Source organism: Geotrypetes seraphini, chromosome 4 (assembly GCF_902459505.1).
Source record: "Geotrypetes seraphini chromosome 4, aGeoSer1.1, whole genome shotgun sequence".
NCBI lineage: Eukaryota > Metazoa > Chordata > Amphibia > Gymnophiona > Dermophiidae > Geotrypetes > Geotrypetes seraphini.
Window position 1 is genome coordinate 201,184,540 of NC_047087.1, and position 20,244 is coordinate 201,204,783.

The following is a 20,244-nucleotide window of genomic DNA, read 5'->3' on the forward strand; positions in this document are numbered from 1 at the left end:
GGGGCTACTTGGTCCTCAATGCATGTCTTCTCACTATTATTTGCAAACAAAAGTCTGGAAAAGATAGTCAGTTTGGACTAGCAGTTTTGCGGAATCTTTTTACTCTCTGAGCACCAGCTTTCCCTCCAACCCTGTTAGGTTTTGCCAAGCTCATTTTTATATATCCATTATCTTCAGAGTCACGATGCTGGCAACTGGGGAGTTCCACATGTGAGAAAATTATGCCTGTTTGTCCTCAGAGAAAGCAAAAATACCTGTAGCAAGTGTTCTCTGAGGACAGCAGTCATATATTCTCACAACCCACCCACCTAGTTGACTTCTTAGCTTTGTTACTGAATTGATGGTCCTATGAACTAACTTCCGGTGGGAAGGCACTGACACACATATGTTATGAGTGTCAGTTTTAAAGTGGCCCCCACAATATTAGGTGGTAGGGGTTAAGTGAAAGGCGTACTGACAAACGCCAGGTCCCAGGTTCAGTTCCCTCACAGATGACTCACCAGGAAGTAGAATAATAGACACGACCAGAGGTGATTGCATAAAGAATATATTATAGAAATAGTCTTACAGAAAAGTAATATTTATAAGCATTACAATTAAGCAGAGAGCATTACACTTAAGCAGAGAGCAAGCAGTCTCACTGCCTTACAGAGGTCAGAGGCAGAGAGGGACATAGAAGCTTGCAGAAGAGCCAAGAGATAGCTCCATAGGAAAAGAGAGAGAGAGAGCTTGTGTGTTGCAGAGAGCAGGCTTTTATACCTTGGAATCTTATTCTGAATAGAGAAAATATTGTATCCCCCAGTATCTTTCTGTTTAGAATTTGTAAACTGTTTGAGACAATGGTTAATTTAATTAACAAAGGAGGGTGAGAAACCTGATGGGATTAAGTCTCTGGCTTGATCTGTGCACCATTGTCCTAAGCACCCTCTTAATCAGACATTAACACCTTTTAGCTAGCCATGATTCAAGCAGGGCTACTTGAAACTTAGAATATATCAATCAGGGCTACTTAAAACAGTTTCCCTGCACTAAGGGTCTATCTGCCTTCCCATGCCAGGGTCAGATTGATATAATCTCCCAGAGGCCTCTAGGCTGACATCGAGCACTGCCTAAAGATTTAAAGTGACAGTGTATTTGATAGTGTCTGCCAGGTTACGTGGATGACATCACCCAAGTGAGAATATATGCCTGCTGTCCTCAGAAAGGTAAGTGTATCTTTGCTATACTAACTTTGATTCTACAAGGCTATATTTTAAAAATGACCATTAATGCTAAAAAAAGAGAGACAAAATAAAATGGTTGCTGTCTTCCACCCCCCCCCCCCCCCCCACCAGCTGTGCTGTTCACTCTCTTTCCTTCTTCCCCATTGAAGTACAACTTAACAACACTGGTTGTTTGGGGTCAGCACAGCAGTCACACTACTAGGCTGCAGATTAAAGGCAGTAGGCATGGTACTGGTTCTAAGAGGAGAGGAGTCATCATCACAGGTACTGTGAATTGCTCTTCCTCTGCTGCCATGGGATTTTCAGAGCTTGCTTCTTAGACTGTTTTCATTTCCAGTGAAGCAAAATGAAAGCTGCTGAGAAGACTTGGTCATGGTTTGCTAAAATGTGGTGCATCTCCTGCCAGAAAATCAGTTATGGGACAGCAGAAATGGACTGTTGGGGCCACATATTGGAGACCACTGATATATAGTATGGTAGAGATAGAAATATGAAAATATAAAATTAATCCCCAAATGCATATGCACATATTGTAAATAGAGACTTTTTGGATAATTTTGTTTAGTAAACTAGGAGACTGAGTTAGCACCTATGAAGAATTGCCTTACAGACAGAGCTCAGGATAACAGGCTTGATGATTGATGTGAAGTCTGTCAGTACTAGCATCATGCCATATAGATTCATCTATCAGTAGCTGCTGTCTGTCCATATGTGGTAAATAAAAGCTCTAGGGGGGAAGGATGAAGATGGATAGAGGAGGAGGGAAAGTGTTCTGAAAATCTTTCAATTTGAAGTTCATGTTAATTGCACACATGTTTTTTCTGTAGTCTTGAGCTGTCTTTGATTACATCCAATGTCACTGAAATGACAAGAATTTGATTTGTTTTCTTTAGATAGTCTCCAAAAAAGGTGTATGGTTGTAAAATAAATTTAGCTGTGTTTAAAAATACTTTTCAGCTTGAATATGGAATGTATCACGCCATAGCTCAGACTGCAGTGTTTATTGCAGTGTGAGGAATCTAGGTTTAACTTTAATTCTGTTGTCTGTTGAGACCTGCAAGGGTTGTAACGTTGATACCCAGTAAGAGAAAAGACAGCTCCTATGGCAGCCTCTGCTGGTCATTGAGTGATACTAAGGGTTCTACTTTGTTTCTGCATTCGTAATTATTTAGGAAGAGGGACGATCAAAGAAGGAATGAGAAAGTCTAAAAAGACTTGGCATTATGGCCAAACTGTTACATTTTCAAAATGAGTTTTGGTGAGGACTGCTATTCACATGCTTTAGAAGTTAAAACCCACCTTACAGAATATGTATTAGATACTCTTTACCTTTATCTTTGTGTCTTCTCAGCTTATCGTGGTGTCCTGAACAATCCAACAAAATCTGTTCGAGACACACTGATCAATCAGTGTGCACAGATCTTGGCCTGCTATCGGAAGAACTGTGCAAGCCCCTCCTCTGCTGGCCAGGTAACAGCTCGTGCATATTTCCAACTGTTCAGTTTTTTATTGAAGTCTTTTTATTTGTGATCAGGCATTGCATGAAACTTTCTGTGCAAAAAAGTACTTTCCTCTCTTCCTTCTAGAATGGTGAGAGTATGGAAATGTAGAATGTGATAAGACTCATCCCCATAGTATTGCAAACCACAGTCGATCTTGGGGTTTTTTCTTTATTTCTTTGCAACTAAGAATCCTCTAAGCAGAAAAACAAGTGCATTCGTAATAATGATTGAGAAAGAAATCCCCCCAAACTATAAAACAAATGTCAGGATATGATTTTAACTGGGGGAGAAGGGAGAGAGACAAAGAATTGGCCATGAAACAAGAATAAGACATATTACTCCCTGCTAAATAATAACTTTATTTTTCTATACCGCCATAATCTTACGACTTCTAGGCGGTTCACAGTAAAGAGAGCTGTACAATCAGCGAATTACAATCTTAAAGATCAATGAATTACAATCTTAACAATCAGTGAACTTCAATATAGTATTAACATGTTACAGTGAAGGGGCTGGATGGCCAGCGAATTACAGAATACAAATGGATGGAGAGGAAGACACTGAACAGACAGAGAGTACAGAATACAATTGGTGAGGGAGGGTAGTATCAGTATGAAGAGTAATAGTTTTCGAAGGAGGGAGTATTTTGACTAGGAAGTAAATCTATTGAACAGAGCAGTCTTAATTTCTTTCTGAAAGGCGCCGAAAGTCAATCTGGCTCTATCAATGAAGTTGCCTAGCCAGGTTTGCTGTCTGCTAGCTTGAAACTTAAATGTTCTTTCCAGAAAGGTTCTGTATTTGCAATCTGTGATCTTCGGGTAGGCAAAAAGATTGCGATTTCTGGTTGTCCTTGTGGGAGTGTATAGTTCGAAATGCGGTGAGAGGTAGTTGGGGGCCATTCCACACACCAGTTTATAACAAAAACAAGAGAATTTGAGTAAAATTTGTGCCTCAATTGGCAACCAGTGTAGAAGTTTGTAGTAGGGACTAATGTGATCACTTTTCTTTAGTCCGAATATTAAGCGGTCAGCCGTGTTTTGCACTATTCTTAATTTTCTCATGGTTTTTTTAGGTATACCCACGAAAATGATATTGCGGTAGTCTAGGGTGACTGTACCAGTAATCTGAAGGATAAAGGGTCAAATATTTTTTGATGGTTTTTAATTTCCAAAGTGTGGAAAAGCACTTTTTTGTCACCAGGTTTGTGTGATTGATCAGGGTCAGGTGCGTGTCTAAGGTGACTCCTAGTATTTTTATGGTTTTTGATATTTGATGATCGTGACCCTTTAGGTGTATTGTTGTTGTGGTAATTTTGTCCTTTGGGCTTGCCAAGAAAATTTTTGTCTTTTCTGAATTTAGTTTCAATTTAAAATTTAAAATTGTTCAATTTCAGTCATGATATGGGAAATGTGATTTAGGGTGTCGTTAGTCACGTTGGTTACTGGAATTAAAATAGAGATGTCATCTGCGGATATATAGTATTTTAGGTTTAACTTTTGTAATAGGTGGCCTAGGGATGAGATATACATGTTAAACAAGGTGGGAGAAAGAGGGGAACCCTGAGGAACACCCGAAGGGCTTTTCCAAGAGTTAGAGTATTTCCTGTCATAGACTACTTGATAAGATTGTTTGGTTAGAAAGCCATGGAACCAGCTCCAAACTCTTCCCGAAAGACCTAATGCGTCTAGACAGTTCAGCATTATGTCATGATCCACTAGGTCAAATGCACTGCTAAAATCTAGTTGTAAGATCAGAGCGCTGGTGCCTTTACTGAAGAGATCATATAGGTCAGGGGTGTCGAACTCAATCAGAGAAGGGGCCAAAATCTAAAATCCAGCCTAAATCGCGGGCCGAATGGTTTACTGAACAGTCATAAACTGACAATGTTAACCAGAAATGTGAATTTAAAATGAGTGGAACAATCTTTTCCTTAACAGTGCTGTTAACCAACTCACATGCTATCAAGCAAAACAGTAATATTGGTATCAAGCAAAACAGTAATATTGGAATGTACCTAAAATGCTCATTGTTTTGTTTTCTGGCTAGATGTCTGACACCGTTTTCCCCGTATCAATGAGTCAATGTTCGGTTTTATTTCTTGGGCTGTAGCAACCCGCAAAACAGCATGGAGGTTGTCATCGGTAATGCGTGATCTGTGCTTGTTTTTGTTCAGATTCATTATTGCAAACATCTGTTCACAAAGATAGGTGCTCCCGAACATGGATAGAATACGGGCAGCATGAAGTCGGAGCTCTGGCATTGAGTCAGGGGGCAGTAGAGGGTAGAAGTCCTCAATTTCAACATCCTGAAACCTTGATTTCAGGCCACTGTCAGACTGAAGCTCGATTATCTCCATCTGAAGGTGATGGGGCACATTGTTGACATCAACTGTAAAAGGATTGGCAAAGATGTCAAAGCCTGAGTGCTGTGTTCTAAAGTCAGAGAAGCGCCGCTCAAATTCACTTAGTAAACGGCTAACTTTGGTAGCCAGCCGACTGCAAGGAAAAGTACCAGAAATAGTGGTTGAGATACTCAAACAAACGGGAAAGTGGGCAAGATTGTCCTGTTCCAGTTGGGACTTCCATAGTTGAAGTTTACGCTGGAATGCTGTGATCATGTCAGACATCTTCGTGATGACTTGTTTGCGTCTCTGCAGCTTCAGATTCAGTTGGGCGAGATGCTCGCATATGTCACACATCATAGCAAAATCACATAGCCAGGCGGGATCCGACAGTTCAGGCAAGGGCTTTCCTTTACTTTCCATGAAAAGAGCAATTTGTTCTCTGAGCTCAAAAAATCTTTTGAGGACTGCGCTCTTGCTCAGCCATCTTACTTCTGTGTGGTATGGCACGTCTCCATGCTCTGCACCCACCTCCTGTAAAAACTGCTGGAACTGGCGATGATTCAGGCCACGTGCCCTTATAAAGTTAATAGTTTTAATGACTGTGGTCATTATGTCATTCATGTCCAGAACTTTTCCACACATAGCCTCTTGGTGGATAATGCAATGATAAGTAATCAAGGGTGTGTGGCAGTGACTTTTTTGCATTCTTTCGTTCATTAGTCCAACCAAGCCTTTCTTTTCTCCGCACATTGAAGGTGCGCCATCGGTAGTTAGCCCCACCAACTTTTCCCAGGGTAATTTAAAATTATTTATAGATTTCTCCACAGCCTCAAATATATCTCTACCAGTCGTCGTCCCATGCATGGCAGCTACATCCAAAAGTTCCTCAGTGACAGAGAGGTCGGTCTTCGTAGCACGTATAAAGATGGACAGCTGCGCTGTATCAGTGTTGTCTGTGCTTTCATCGATAGCAAGTGAAAAAGCGAGATAACTGCATGCCTGTTCGGCCAGCTGTGATGATAGATTTCCTGAGAGTTCTTGAACTCTGTCTGCAATGGTGTTTCTTGACAAACTGACAGTTTGAAAACTCTGTATCTGGTCTGGGCATACTTTCTCACACACTTTTAGCATGCATTGCTTCAAAAAGGCACCCTCTGAAAAACATCTTGAAGTACGGGCAATTTCTTCAGCCACTATAAAGCTTGCTTTCACTGCAGCATCATTTTTCGCTGTAGCCTTTGTAAACATTTGCTGCTGTGATTGTAGTTTGCCTTTTAGTTCTTTAACAATTTTATGCTTTTCTTCCAAAGTATATTTGCCATACTTAACATTATGTTTGGTGTCAAAATGACGACGTACTCTTTCATCACCGACACTGTCTCATAACACAATATACACACTGGTTTGCCCTCACTAAGCACAAACATGTATTCATTTTCCCATTTGTCATTAAATTGTCTGCCTTCACCGTCAACTTTTCTTTTCCTGGACATTTTGGGATCAATATTGGCAGTAAAAGATGTAGTTTATTGGAAATCTGCGTTAGAATGAAAAAGTCAGTCAATAAATGCCTGGCTGGGTACAGATAGCAGATTCTGTTGCGATTTTTATGCCTACACTTTATGCCAGGAACTGGCAGCTTCTGCTGTGTATTTTTTTTACATAGTTCCCCCCCCCCCCCCCGACGTCCGATTCACCCCAAGCAGGACCGCTCGCACGCACCTGCACCCCCACCCCGAAGGACCGCCGACTCCCAACACGATCGGGGCAAGAGGGAGCTCAAGCCCTCTTGCCCCCCCGACTCCCTGACACGATCGGGGCAAAAAGGAGCCCAAGCCCTCTTGCCCCGCCGATTCCCCAACTCCCCGACAATATCGGGCCAGGAGGGAGCCCAAGTCCTCCTGGCCCTGGTGACACCCCCCCCCCCCCCGCTAGTTGTCCGGGCCAGGAGGGAGCCCACACCCTCCTGACCACGGCGACCCCCCTACCCCCACCCCGCACTACATTACGGGCAGGAGGGATCCCAGGCCCTCCTGCCCTCGACGCAAACCCCCCTCCCCCCATCGACCGCCCCCCCAAGAACCTCCGACCCCCCTGGCCGACCCCCACGACACCCCCACCCCCCTTCCCCGTACCTTTCTGTAGTTGGCCGGACAGACCGGAGCCAAACCCGCCTGTCCGGCAGGCAGCCAACGACGGAATGAGGCCGGATTGGCCCATCCGTCTCAAAGCTCCGCCTACTGGTGGGCTCCCGGCTCTATTCTGATTGGCCCATGCGCCTTAGGCCCCACCAGTAGGCGGAGCTTTGAGACGGATGGGCCAATCCGGCCTCATTCCGTCGTTGGCTGCCTGCCGGACAGGCGGGTTTGGCTCCCGTCTGTCCGGCCAACTACAGAAAGGTACGGGGAAGGGGGGTGGGGGTGTCGTGGGGGTCGGCCAGGGGGGTCGCGGGTCGGCTGGGGGGGCGGTCGGAGGTTCTTGGGGGGGGGCGGTTGATGGGGGGAGATAGATAGCAAGTACGGCCGGCGAGATCAAAAGCCTCCTATGTCACCGCGCATCATTGTGATGGAACGCAGCGGCGTGCAGTGATGACAGCGCGGTGCGGGCCACATTGCAAGGCCTGGCGGGCCGGATTTGGCCCGCGGACCTTGTGTTTGACACATGTGATATAGGTGGTTGAGGATGGAGCTTAGGATTGTCTCTGTGCTGAAACTTTTTCTGAAACCTGATTGGTGTTCGTTGAGGAGGTTGAATTTGTCTAGGTGATTTAATAGTTCCAGGTTGACCAGTCCTTCCAGTAGTTTGGTGAATAGGGGGTTGCTATGGGTCTATAATTGGACGTCAATGCAAGAGAGTTCTTCTGGTCTTTGTGGATGGGTGTGATCAATATGTGTCCCATTTCTTCATGGTATGTCCCACTTGTAAGAGTGGATGTTATCCAGTTGAAAAGGTCTCTTTTGAATTCAGGCATTGCAGCTTGCATGATCTTAGAAGGGCATTCGTCTAGTAAGCAGTTCGTTTTGGCGTATTTGTTAAATAAGGTAAGGAATAGGTTCCAATTGGGGGGCTCAAATTGATTCCAGATCATGTCAACACTAGTCTCCCTTTCCTGCGGTCTGAATTGGAGATTGAAGTCGGGTGAGGGAGTAGGTATTGTAGCTCTTAAGTCTATAATTTTTTTTGTTGAAGTAGATGGCAAGGATGTCGACCGGTGGTATATGTTCATTGTTGTTTTTCAAGATTCGTGTAGTATCTGTTAGTTTGTTCACTAATTTGAACAGTTCTCTGCTATTAGTTTTGACTGTTCCTATTTTTTGTGCGTAGTGTTTAGAACGTTTTTCTTTTATCACGGTTTTGTATTTTTTCATTTTTTGTTTCCAGGTTCTTTTGTCTTCCTTTTTGTCTGATTTTAGCCATAATCTTTCTAGTTTTCTGAGTTCCTGTTTGAGGGCTAACAGTTCAGCATCGAACCACTTTTTTGATGCCCTCTTATTCTTTATGTATGTTTGAACTGGTGCTATTTGGTTTAGTATTTCTTTGGTGAATTTTCCCCAACTAGTGGGGAAATCCTGTTCTTCTTCCAATTTGGGATATAATTTATAATGCGTCCAGAATTCTGATGGGTTTATGATGCTTCTGCAAGTTACTGTTGTTTTCTGTCTGGTGTTGCTTATGGCGTTTTGCGAATGAATGTTTCTTTTGCCAGCGTAGTTCAAAGTTGCAAATGTAGTGATCGGACCATAAACATTTCTCCCAGGTTCCTAAGAAGTATTGGATTTTAGGTTGAGGGATGTCTTTGTGCGAAAAAGTGACTATATCTAATTGGTGTCCCTTTTCATGTGTTTTTTCCTTGTCTGGTATTGTGAAATCTAGGGTAGTTAGAAATGTGATAATTTCGATCACTTCCGGTTTATCCACTTGTTCTAAGTGTATGTTTATATCGCCCAGTAACATGTTATACTGACCTCTTGTGGTATTGGTCGAAAGGAATTCGAAGAATTCATCTTTGGCTGTTATCCATTTTTTTGGGGGGGGATGTAGAATAGTGTCACAATTAGTGGTTCTTCCAGTTCAGTATTAGTGATCTTGCAGGTTAAGATTTCCTGATGTAAAATATTAATAAAATAAAGACTATACATTCTCATGTGTGGCAGCTGAAAAAAATCCTATTTTGTTGGAATTGACAAGAAGCAGAAATAAAACCTAGACTTAGGATAGAATTCTGATTTTGTAATTAAGAGCCCTGGAGATGACATGATGCTTTGAGCAGCTCAGACTCTGGGCCCCCTGCTCCATAATTTATATTTGATTTTAATTGCTGATCTGGCCATGTATAACCTGTGCAGAACTTCTGCATAGTATATGGACAAGTTTATTAAGAAGTCTGGAGACAGAATGAAAAATTAAATCATCTAAAACAGATAAAGATAAACCCCACAGTGGAGATGACAGGATGGAGGTAGTGAATAGAGAATGACACAGGGACAAATATTTCCCCATCCCCGCAGGAACTCATTTTCCCATCCCGTCCTGACGAGTTCTTTTCCTGTCCCTGCCCCATTCCTGCAAGCTCTGTCCATATCTGCACAAGCCTCAAACGCTTTAAAATCATTAGTGTTCAAGGCTTGTGCGGTTAAGGCAGAGCTTGCAGGAATGGGATAAGGACAGCGACAAAACTCAGGGGTGGGGAAATTGAGTTCAAAGGGGGAAAAATTTGTCCCCGTGTCATTCTCTAGTAATGAGTTCAGCAGCTGCTGTGCCATTCTCTGCCATTCAGTTAGAGCAGCTTACTAAGGCTGTGACGAGGGCAATGGAGCCATGTCTTAAACAGTTTTCAGGGCAGATTTCTAATACAGAATCCTTGCTTGTGGAGACCTTGTGGTGAGTCAAAGCAACACATAGAAGACTCAGCTGCAACCATGTGTACACATCTGAGCACTTTGCAGGCCTAAATGAAAAGAACAGGCCTTGAAATTAGATGATATTGAAAAACGCTCATTGCACAATAATGTGCGTTTTGTGGTCTTACCTGAGAAGCCTTATATTATCCTAGGACAAGCAGGCAGCATATTCTCACATATGGGTGACATCATCTTCGGAGCCCAGTAACGGACAGTATGAAAAGTGAACTATCACATGCGAGAGTGCCTTCCCGCCCGACACCGGTTTGCAGTACCTCAGTTCTTCATTTTCTGCAGAGCGAAGAAATATCTTTTGGCTGGACTCTGCCTTCCTGCTTCACATTTCTTTTACTTGTTTTTCTAGTTTTGGTGTTATACTTTATCTATTCTAAGTTCTTTCTAAAAAAAAAAAATAATAATAATGAGTAAAAATATTTATTTTCTTTTTCTAGAACCTCAGGCTTTGAGGTTCTTCCCCTTAGTAAGGTTTTCGTTCACCATTGAATTTAATCTTGGCAATGAGATTTTTCCCATGACGAAACCTACGACAGGGTTTAAAAAGTGCTGTAAGTGCCAAAGGCCTATTTTGATAACCGACCCCCATAATTGGTGTCTTCAATGTTTGGGCCCTGATCACCGAATTGAGTCTTGTGTTAAGTGTTCCACTTTGCAAAAGTGCTCCATTAAAGCCCGTCGTATTCAACAGGAGAAGCTGTTTGGCTTTACTATGGATATCGGAAAAACTTCAGAGCCATCACAATTGAAAACTCCTACATCGGCTTCAGGAAATCTAGCATCGGGGAAGCTGGTCACCAAGACATCCTCCGTAGCAAGCATCGCAGATCTCTACAGCATCGAGTCTCTTGATGCAGACCACACATTGACGCCATTAATCTAAGGATCTGCAGGTTGTCTCTCTTCATAGGTGTTATCCTCGTCGAGGTCACCCTCTCCGAGACAACCTGCTGCACTGATAGTACTGGCTGGTGAGCATGCCGCTCAGCAACAGTCACAGACCTCGACGGCATTGATGCAGGCCAAAAGATGTTGTCATCGTTCTGCTGATCTACAGATTGTTTCTCCTATACTGGGTATATCTTCACCAAGGCACCCATACCGAGACAACCTGCTGCACCTACGGTACCGGCTGTTGAGTCATCGGTACTGGTTCGCTCTTTCCAGGAGAATCTTGATGAGTTCTTTCACAGGGAGATTGCCACTGTTTTTAAATCGCACTGCATGCATTTAGAATCAACTCCCTTGGCACCAGCCCAATCTGAACATAACACTGTGAGGTGCCAAGATATCAATACTACCGATCCATTGCTGCATCAAAATACTTCTCAGGGATTTTCTATCTCTTGACGCTGTTCTTCCTCCAGGGATGATTCTTCATACCAAAGTTCTACTTCTTCTCTACAATGCTTCCCTTTGAGACTTCGAGCTGCTACTTCGGGCCGTAAGTCCTCTTCTTCTGTGAGGTGTTCCAGACCAAGACATCAGAGATCCTCCTTTCGTCGACCTCCTTTTCAATACCGGTCCAATGAAGAGGCAGAAGAGGATTGATGAACTTCCTGATGCCTCTTTAAAAGTTAATCAATCTTCTTCTGCCTCTTCATCGGATCGTTACCGAAAATGTCACAGGGCTTCTTCTACATGCTTTTCTGCCAGAAGTTTTCTTTGATTCAAAATCTAACTCAGTGTGTGGCTTTTCCTTTTCTGAGCCTGAGTCTGTTGGTACAGCACTTCCCAGAAGATCTTCTCCTGAGGAAGTTTCCTTTGCTGCTTACATTATCTAGTTGTGCAAAAATGTATCTGTTTCAGTGGAGACTGATGCTTAATTAAATGCTGAATTTCAAAATATATTGAACTTTAATGGGCCTTCCAAAGAATTCTTCAAATTGCCATTGCATGGAATGTTTAAACAGATATTTTTCAAAAATTGGGAGATGCCTTTATCCATCAAGGCTGCTCCAGGGAAGATGAATTTGCTTTATAGAATTTTCTCTATTCCAGGATTTGATAGTCTACAACTTCCATATTGTTCATTATTAGTGGAATCGACCCTCAAAAATAAATTTCCTACCAGAGTTCATGCCTCATTGCCTCCGGGACGCGAAGGCCGTTCTATGGACAAGTTTGGGCATCGCCTTTATCAAAACTCTATGCTATTGAACAGAATTCTTAATTACACTTTCTACATGTCTTTGTATCTTCAACAACATGTATGATGGTTGACCTATTTTGAGCAATATATTCCTTCAGAGCATCTCTGGAATTTCAGTGGACTATTCTTACTCTGTCACAGACTGTGACGTATCTTCCAAGATTACTCTCTGATGCTTTTCAACCATTTAGTGTGCTGCAGCTCGACAAAGTTTGTGGGACACTAAGCTACAAGTTCAAATTAGGCATGGTTTTTGCTGATGCCTTGGGAAATTAACTTTTCCCATTTAAGAGTAGGTATAATTAGATTGTTTAAGAGTAGGTGGTTATAATTAGATTGTTTATTTTTCCCCTTTGAAAGGCTTTTATGATCTGAACACAATTATATTTCCATGCTAGAGGTTACTCTTGAGTGGTAATTGAGTTCCATAGACATCTACCTCTAGTCTAGGAGTGGCAACAGTATAAACCCCATGATAAAGACACTTTGAGGTACATGGACCTAAATTAGTACAGACTGCAACATAGACATAGATTGAGTTTTGCAGGTAAGTAAAATAAGTGAACCGTTTATGTCCAGCTAAGAGATATAATGGACCCATGACTATATCTACAAATGTGTAGTGGTAGTAAAGGGGCAAAAAGCTACCTATATAAGTGGTGGAACTTCCTTATTGCGGTGGCTCTCTATTTTTTCATTTCTAGAAAAATGATGCCCTTAAATGATATCATGTATTTCCATAAGACTTTCAGAAGCCTGGTTTGTCCCAACCAAAAGCAAAGGCATCCATTGGCTGTCATATCTGGAATATAGATTTTGATCGGCAAAAGCCTAGGTTTTTATTTTTTTTATTGTTGGAATTTATAATTACAATTAATAGTTTTATTCTGAATCTTAATGTTAAATATTCTCATTCACTTTGTCTGCTTCTAGGAGCAAGAAGGCAGACAAGTATTTGGTTTTCATTTATAAACCTCTGCTTTTATATTTGCATATTTCCAGAGTTGACTTCCTAGGCCATGATCTTTCATTTTGTCTGTCCATGTACCTTTGCAAGCCGGGAAGCATGCTGTCTTGACAGTCCAAAAATGATAGGAGTCACAAAAAAAGTGTCACAAAAAAACATAGATTAAATTTCTCATTCCTTCCTAGTTAATCCTCCCAGAATGCATGAAGCTTCTTCCTGTCTATCTGAACTGTATACTAAAGAGTGATGTGCTACAGTCTGGTCCAGAAGTGACCACTGATGATCGTGCTTACATCCGCCAGCTGATCTCCTCCATGGATGTGGCAGAAACAAATGTCTTCTTTTACCCCCGACTTTTGCCGCTGGTAAGTACCCTATGTACTCCTAATAAACCTGTTTTACTTGGACCGCACAGTTCGTAAACTACTTTTAATGTTGGACCAGTGGATTTGCCGCCTGACATTTATCATTTTATAGATTTTTATTTCTTTTTTAACTTGCATTTTGACAGACAAAATCATTATAAATTTTAGCTATTCATGCTTCCTTGTTCTCTCATCTGGCCTTAGGTGTTGTGCATACACACAGTCACTATTCATGTTTCAAGTTTATTATATATTTGATATCACACCTATCATTACGTCTAGGCGATTTACTTAAAAAAACAAGATTAAAACTAAAGGGGGGTAAAATACATAATACTAAAATATTCCATTTCAAGAACATAAAGATAGGAGACAAACAGGAGAGGTAGGGAAAAATTACAATATTCAAAAAAGAAAAAGGCTGTCTTCAATCATATCATTGGCATAAAAAAACTCCACTGCTCCATACAAAATATATTTTCAAGTGAAACAAATCATGCACCTATCTCTTAGGGCATTGTCCATCAAAAAATCATCTGTTCCATCCTAGTGCAATCCAAATGTTCATCTATGCAAAAAAAACTCCCCAAAACAACTATGTAAGTGGGTACAACAAGCCCAAAAAATCCCGACAAGGTTCCTTGTTTCACCAACATAACTGCTGCTTCAGGGGGTTTGTAAAACAATCTGTTTGTCCATGTCAGCAATTTTAAGACCAAATGGATGACTGCTGCTTTTAGGTGTTTGAAATATATAACACTGGTTCCAAGATGTAAGGCCAGTTCAATTATAATAGTAAAAATATACTTTGTTAACGCTGATTATTTTTATAATTTTTCAACAGAGCAAAGTGGACCTGGACACTGACTCCCTACCGGTGGCTATCCGTTGCTCAGAAGAGCGCCTCTCAAAGGGTGAGGTTTACCTTTTGGAGAATGGACTCAACCTGTTTTTGTGGGTGGGAGCAAATGTGCAGCAAGCTCTGATCCAGAACCTCTTTGGGGTGTCGTCCTTCAGTCAGATTGATTCTAGCATGGTAAGTGAAACAAAAGGCAGGGTGAAGAATGAGTCAGGAAATGGCATGGATTGTGAGGCCCATATCTTACTAGTCTTCAGTGAATAGTGAAGAAATGATGACACTGATGTTAAAAAGGATAAACTACACAGAATCCTTAATGATTATGGATGCCTTTCATTGGAAAAATTCTAGTAACCTAAAGATTTTAGCCACTTCACTAGAAGCCAGAGAGAGGTTCGAAGTGTCTAATTTTAAATGTCTTGTTTGCTCTTGCCTCCAGAGATCACCACATCAGTTCCAGTTGAGTTTTAAAATATTTATATCCTGCACTATCTACTACTCTGCTGTTAGCTATATCTCCTTATTTCTTCTGTCCACTGGTAAAAAGGAAGGAATCACGGGTATAAATTCAGCTTTTACAGAAGTTGTGCTCATAATTGGGGGCAATTGCTGTGGACAGATTTAAACAAGGTTCTTATGATATGGGCTATAATGAACCTTCCTGTTATTGAGAAGGACAGTCATTTCATTCTAATATTTAGTGATGCAGGCGCAGGAAAAAGAGATGACTAGTAAACTAGTAGGTGTAATTATTTTTGAGATCCACTTTAAAAATTTGTAGCTGCTGCATAACTGCAGTTTGTGCAGGAAACGCCATTTGCCAGTTTATATGGTAATGGAGACTTGGGTGTTTTACTTTTCAGAGTTCACTTCCAGTGCTGGATAATCTTGTTTCTAACCGAATGCGTGCTATAATTGATACATTCCGTGCACAGAGATCACGCTTCATGAAGGTAACAAATCTGTTTCCCACTTCCAAATCGTTGGTCTTCCCCCATTCTGGCTTCTCTTAGAAATAGAAATGTGATCATGGCTGAGATTCGTTGAAAAAGTTGTTTGGGGAGGTTGTCATTAGAGGAGCAATGTGCACAGCTGGTCTGGACTGGCAGAACCAGGGAGGGGATGGGGAAGTGCAAGGGTAACACAAGATCATGGATGTGCATTTGAAAACCCGTATGCAAGCTTAGCGCTGGAGTTATGGGAAGCATTACAGGTCAAGGCTGAAATGCCAACTGTTGAAATAGTATGGGATATGGTGTAGGGACAGCAGTAAGAGATGTTGGCAGAAGTGCATTAGGAACTTGTAGTTGGAATCCTCCTCCCACATCTAGCATTAAATGTGACTGTTAGCTTGTCCATGGAATGAGTATCAAATCTTTATAGTGACATTCATAGAGGTAATATGATTAGGGAAAGTGAAAGGTAGTATAGAGTTTGGGCCTGATTCTCAAAAACATACAGCCAATCAGGACACATGTTTTTTAAAAAACCTCCCCAATGCAGGATATCTATATTGTAGGCTTCCAGAGCACATCTATGGAGATGCTTAAGCACACCCCTGGCGGGGGGGGGCATGGCTTTGCCCAGGAGTGGCCTTGGGTGGGCTTAAGCGTCAGTACATATCTCTGTAGAAGACAGACAGATGCCTAAAATGTAGGCCTGCAAAATGCCTACATTTCAGGCGTCTGTCCAGGAGTGTAAGCACAATTCTGCATAGGATGCCGGTGCATGATTGACATGTGATTGGCAGCCGCTTCTTAGATGGCCGCCGATACCAGCATCCTATACAGAATCAGGCCCTTTCTGTTTATTAAATTAGCTGCATAGTATATTATCCAATGAAAACTGAAAAACTGCAAAAGAATTGGATAAATTAGGTATATATACTATAAAAAGTTGATATTAAAAAGGGAATTAGGGATGATAATAGGAGGGGGAAATAAGTGGAGGAAAATGATTGGAATATGGTCATACTGTATGGCTGACAATAGGGATATATCTTTGGTAGTGTAGGAGGAAATGCTGGAGGGGTCAGTTGACTTTTTTTTTCTGCTGTGATCTATGTTACAATATTGAATTATGATTTTGAAATAACACTTTCATGAATTTAAAACATTGATAAATTAGGAAGGTACAGTTTAGAAATTTTCAGGGTATACAATAGAGATCGTGTATACTCAAAAAGAAATATAAAATAGCTCCACTGGAGATGCAATATGGTAAACCAATAAAATGTACCTTAGTTTGGAAAGAACACAAGATTTTAAAAAGGCTATGTATAATTTGTATGAGAGATAAAAGTTACTTTCATAAAGAAAATGTGTACTTACAGCTGTGATTTTATTTATTTATATACCACTTATATCTAATGTACATGGGACAATGGGGGATTAAGTGACTTGCCCAGGGTCACAAGGAGCAGCATGGGATTTGAACCCACAACCTCAGGGTGCTGAGGCTGTAGTTCTAACCACTATGCCACACACTCCCAGTAATAATAAGACTGAAATAGTCTGTATGTGTGTATGTGCACTGTCTCCTAGAGTAATTTGACATCAACCATGGTTAGGTTTCTTTTTAATTTTAATTAGAGAAATGTATTCTGATAACCAAAATTGGTATCTAGGACACTGAAGAGAGCCAAACATGGAGATTTTGCCATCTAAAACTATAGTCTTGCCATTAAATCTCTGGAAAAATACTAAATATTCATCTAATTTTGCAAAGTTAAATTCACCTATTTCTCCTGCATTGCCCAGAAATGTTTTAAACTTACATTTAATCCCTTAATACAGACATTGTTCTACTCAGAAGTTAGAAAAGGGGGCTTAAATAACTTTTTTCTCTTGTTTTTAACAGCTGCTAATTGTGAAACAGGATGATAAGATGGAGCTTCTTTTTAAGCACTTCTTGGTAGAAGACAAGAATCTCAATGGTGGTGCTTCATATGTAGACTTCCTTTGTCATATGCATAAGGAAATTCGGCAGCTGCTAAGCTAGAAGCAGTGGTGGACTCCTGCAGTGGAATTTCAGTTTCCTCCACTAACAACCTGGACCTATGGACTCAGCTCCCTTAGCTAAGACAGCAGCAGGACATGTACAATTCCCATGGTTTTTAATAAACAAAACATCAACGCAGATACCTTTCAAACCCCTCCAAGAAAGACAGAAAGCACCCCAAAGCTTGTAAATTTGTGGTGGAGGATGCTGCCGTTCTCAGGTTGTTTAATTGTCCCTGGGGTCTCCAGGATAACCCCATACCCCAGTGTTCGCTAATCCTATTTGTAATGAATGTAGCGTCTGAGTTCAAAGTACATGATTCAGAAAAAAAAAGATCATTTTTAAATAAAAATACAATGATGATTGCAGTGTGTGTGTGTGTGAGAGAGAGAGGAGGGAAAGCCAGGTACAAAGGAGCATATATATTTGTGTATGCGTATGAATGGCTCTGCATCAGTTATCTGAAAGGGCAAGTGAGAGGCAATTTCTGCCTTTTCTAGTATGCTCTTTTTAGAGGACACAGAACAAGCTGCACTGTATTTTTTTTCTAGAGAAGGTTGCTTATTTTGGTTCCCCATTTTACTTTGACATGAGATCTGGGACAGTAGAGGAGCCCTCCCTCTAGATTATTTGTACTAAATTCTTTATAATACAATATATAATATAATAAAGATCATTCAAAATGATGTCCAGCAAACAGCTATTGAGTGTGACTAGAATCTTTGTGTTTTTTTCAAGAGTATCTATAATTTGTTGATATGACAGATTTTTCTACATAGCATTATGTCACCAAACAAGTGGGTTTTATATTGTCTGTCCTTCATTTATCCTTGGATGAACTCGGTCTATGTTGCAGGATTCACTGAGTTAAATAGCTTTACTCTCCCCCCTCCCCCCCCCCCCCCCCGCCTTTCTAGTAAAATTAAAATGTGATTGTTGGTTTCAGTGTATTATTAGTAAGAACTAAATGCAATTTGAGTCAGATGTGAGCCTGGTATCATAGAGGTCAGGCTTAGACAATTCCAGGCTAACAGTTTAAACTGAAGCACAAACTGGAGAATTTAAAACCTAGAATACGGGGCTTTAATTTTATATTACTAACTGGTCTCCTGACATAGGAGTTTACCTCATACGACATCTCAGAACTTAAGAAAAGGTCTGAAACATTAAAAAAAAAACCCAGATGCAAAATCTACATAATACCTTCTGAATATGAAAACCCTTTTTGTAGCTTGTTCTGTAATCGTAAATACTTCAGAAGACAAAATCTGTCCATGTAACTAGTTTCAGAGTTTTGAGAAACTAAAGGAGCAAACTGAGACCAGGGAAAGCAGAGTCCAGAATACCACTTTTTCCACTAACACTACTTCTGACTTGACAAGTCATATCAACTTCCATGCCCTCAGGTGCAAACAAGACTGTAAGCCTTCTGGAGCCTTCTGAACCTACTAGACCTGAAATGTAACTAACCCTGAGCACGGGTTTGGAAAGAGTTTTTAAAAATCCTTCATCCAAAGAACATGATGGCAGTAGAACTCTTGTAATTAGGAATTTAAGATTTTTTTTTTTTTAGGGGGAGGGAGATTAATTTTTAGGCTCTGAACTCATGAGTGACTGGTCACGCTGACAGTACTTTTATTTCCACAGTTTGTATCTGAGCCTTGCAAAAAATAAATACACACTTCTAAGCTCTGCTCTACTTGTAATGCTACAGTAATGTAAGTGTGGGTTTCAAATTTTATGCACAGAATCATTAGTATTTTTGTTAAAATGTTGAAGGTTGATATGTTTTACTAACATTTGTAAGGTTTCTTGCTATAAGATTATGTGAGTGAAGGACAGCATCGTAGGAAAGGAAGTTTAGACCAAAGGAATGTTAGCTCATAGTACTTTGATAGAGTATGCTGGAATATTACTGAAGTCCAGTACCCAGTAAGATTTTCTGCTTCCAACTCTTGTCTTTCCCTCGTCTCCTCCTCTGGGGGGTTGCTGTTTTTTTATGTTTGTTTGTTTTGATTTGTGTTTTTGCTTTGCTGTAAGGAAAGGGCAATGATTTCTGGGAATTGTATAAGTACCTCAGATGGAGAATCAACTTCCTTCAGCACACCTGGACATCACTGTTTTCTTGACACACTGTGGAAAATGCCTGGCTCAGTATTCCTCTCCTTTCAGAAATCCAGCCACTCTCCTTTTTAACAAGCAAAGAAGATGCCTACAGACAACAAAAGGGGCTGCCAGCTCTCGGACTTCCAGATACTAATGCCTAGTATTAATTGTTTTACTGGTTGAACAGGGGAAAAATATATATATAAATACATGTAATCAAACCTTTCATTTTTTTCACTTTTTTCCCCAATGCATCTTTTAATTTGTAAAGAAATAAAGAAATAAATTAAGATGTATTTTAGTTGTTATATGAATTCTGATTATTTCCAAATACCAGGTTTATAAATGGATGATCTTGGATTTGATTGCAGATTTATTTACCTCTGTTGTGAGATGATATACAAGTTTAATTTTATCATAGTTTGAAAAATAGCTAAGTCCACAGAATACGCTTCGACTACCCTGAGAATTCAAAAACTAATAGATACCATATTTTTCACACCATAAGACGCACCCAAGATTTAGAGGAGGAAAACAAGAAAAAAAAACCATTCTGAACCAAATTGTGCACCCAACCCCCTTCCCTCCCTGCCCTACCAGGCTGTGCAACCAGCCCCTCTCCCTGCCAGGCTCTGTACCCTGTCCCCCTGCCCTGCCCTATACCCCTGTGCAGACAATTGTACTGCAGTGGTTCTCAACCGGTGTGTGAACACCCCGGAAGTGTGTCACGCAGCCAGCATACAAGCGGAAGAGTGGCTCCAGTGGTGTGCAGGCACAGTGTAAAATATGGTTTTCTGGGATCCCCAGGAT

The 20,244-nt window shown here is 41.0% G+C and overlaps 1 protein-coding gene across 6 annotated transcripts in view; it reads left to right on the forward strand.

The window, feature by feature from the left end:
• Nucleotides 1-19,730, forward strand: part of SEC24C (SEC24 homolog C, COPII coat complex component) — a 220,176-nt gene extending 200,446 nt beyond the window's left edge. For all 6 annotated transcript variants that reach the window (XM_033941868.1, XM_033941866.1, XM_033941871.1 and 3 more), the window contains 5 exons: nt 2,575-2,693; nt 13,290-13,469; nt 14,314-14,505; nt 15,192-15,281; nt 17,188-19,730. In XM_033941868.1, coding sequence (XP_033797759.1) covers nt 2,575-2,693; nt 13,290-13,469; nt 14,314-14,505; nt 15,192-15,281; nt 17,188-17,328 — 722 coding nt within the window. In that variant the 3' untranslated portion in view covers nt 17,329-19,730. The remainder of the gene's footprint in view (nt 1-2,574; nt 2,694-13,289; nt 13,470-14,313; nt 14,506-15,191; nt 15,282-17,187) is intronic.
• Nucleotides 19,731-20,244: the final 514 nt, after the last annotated feature.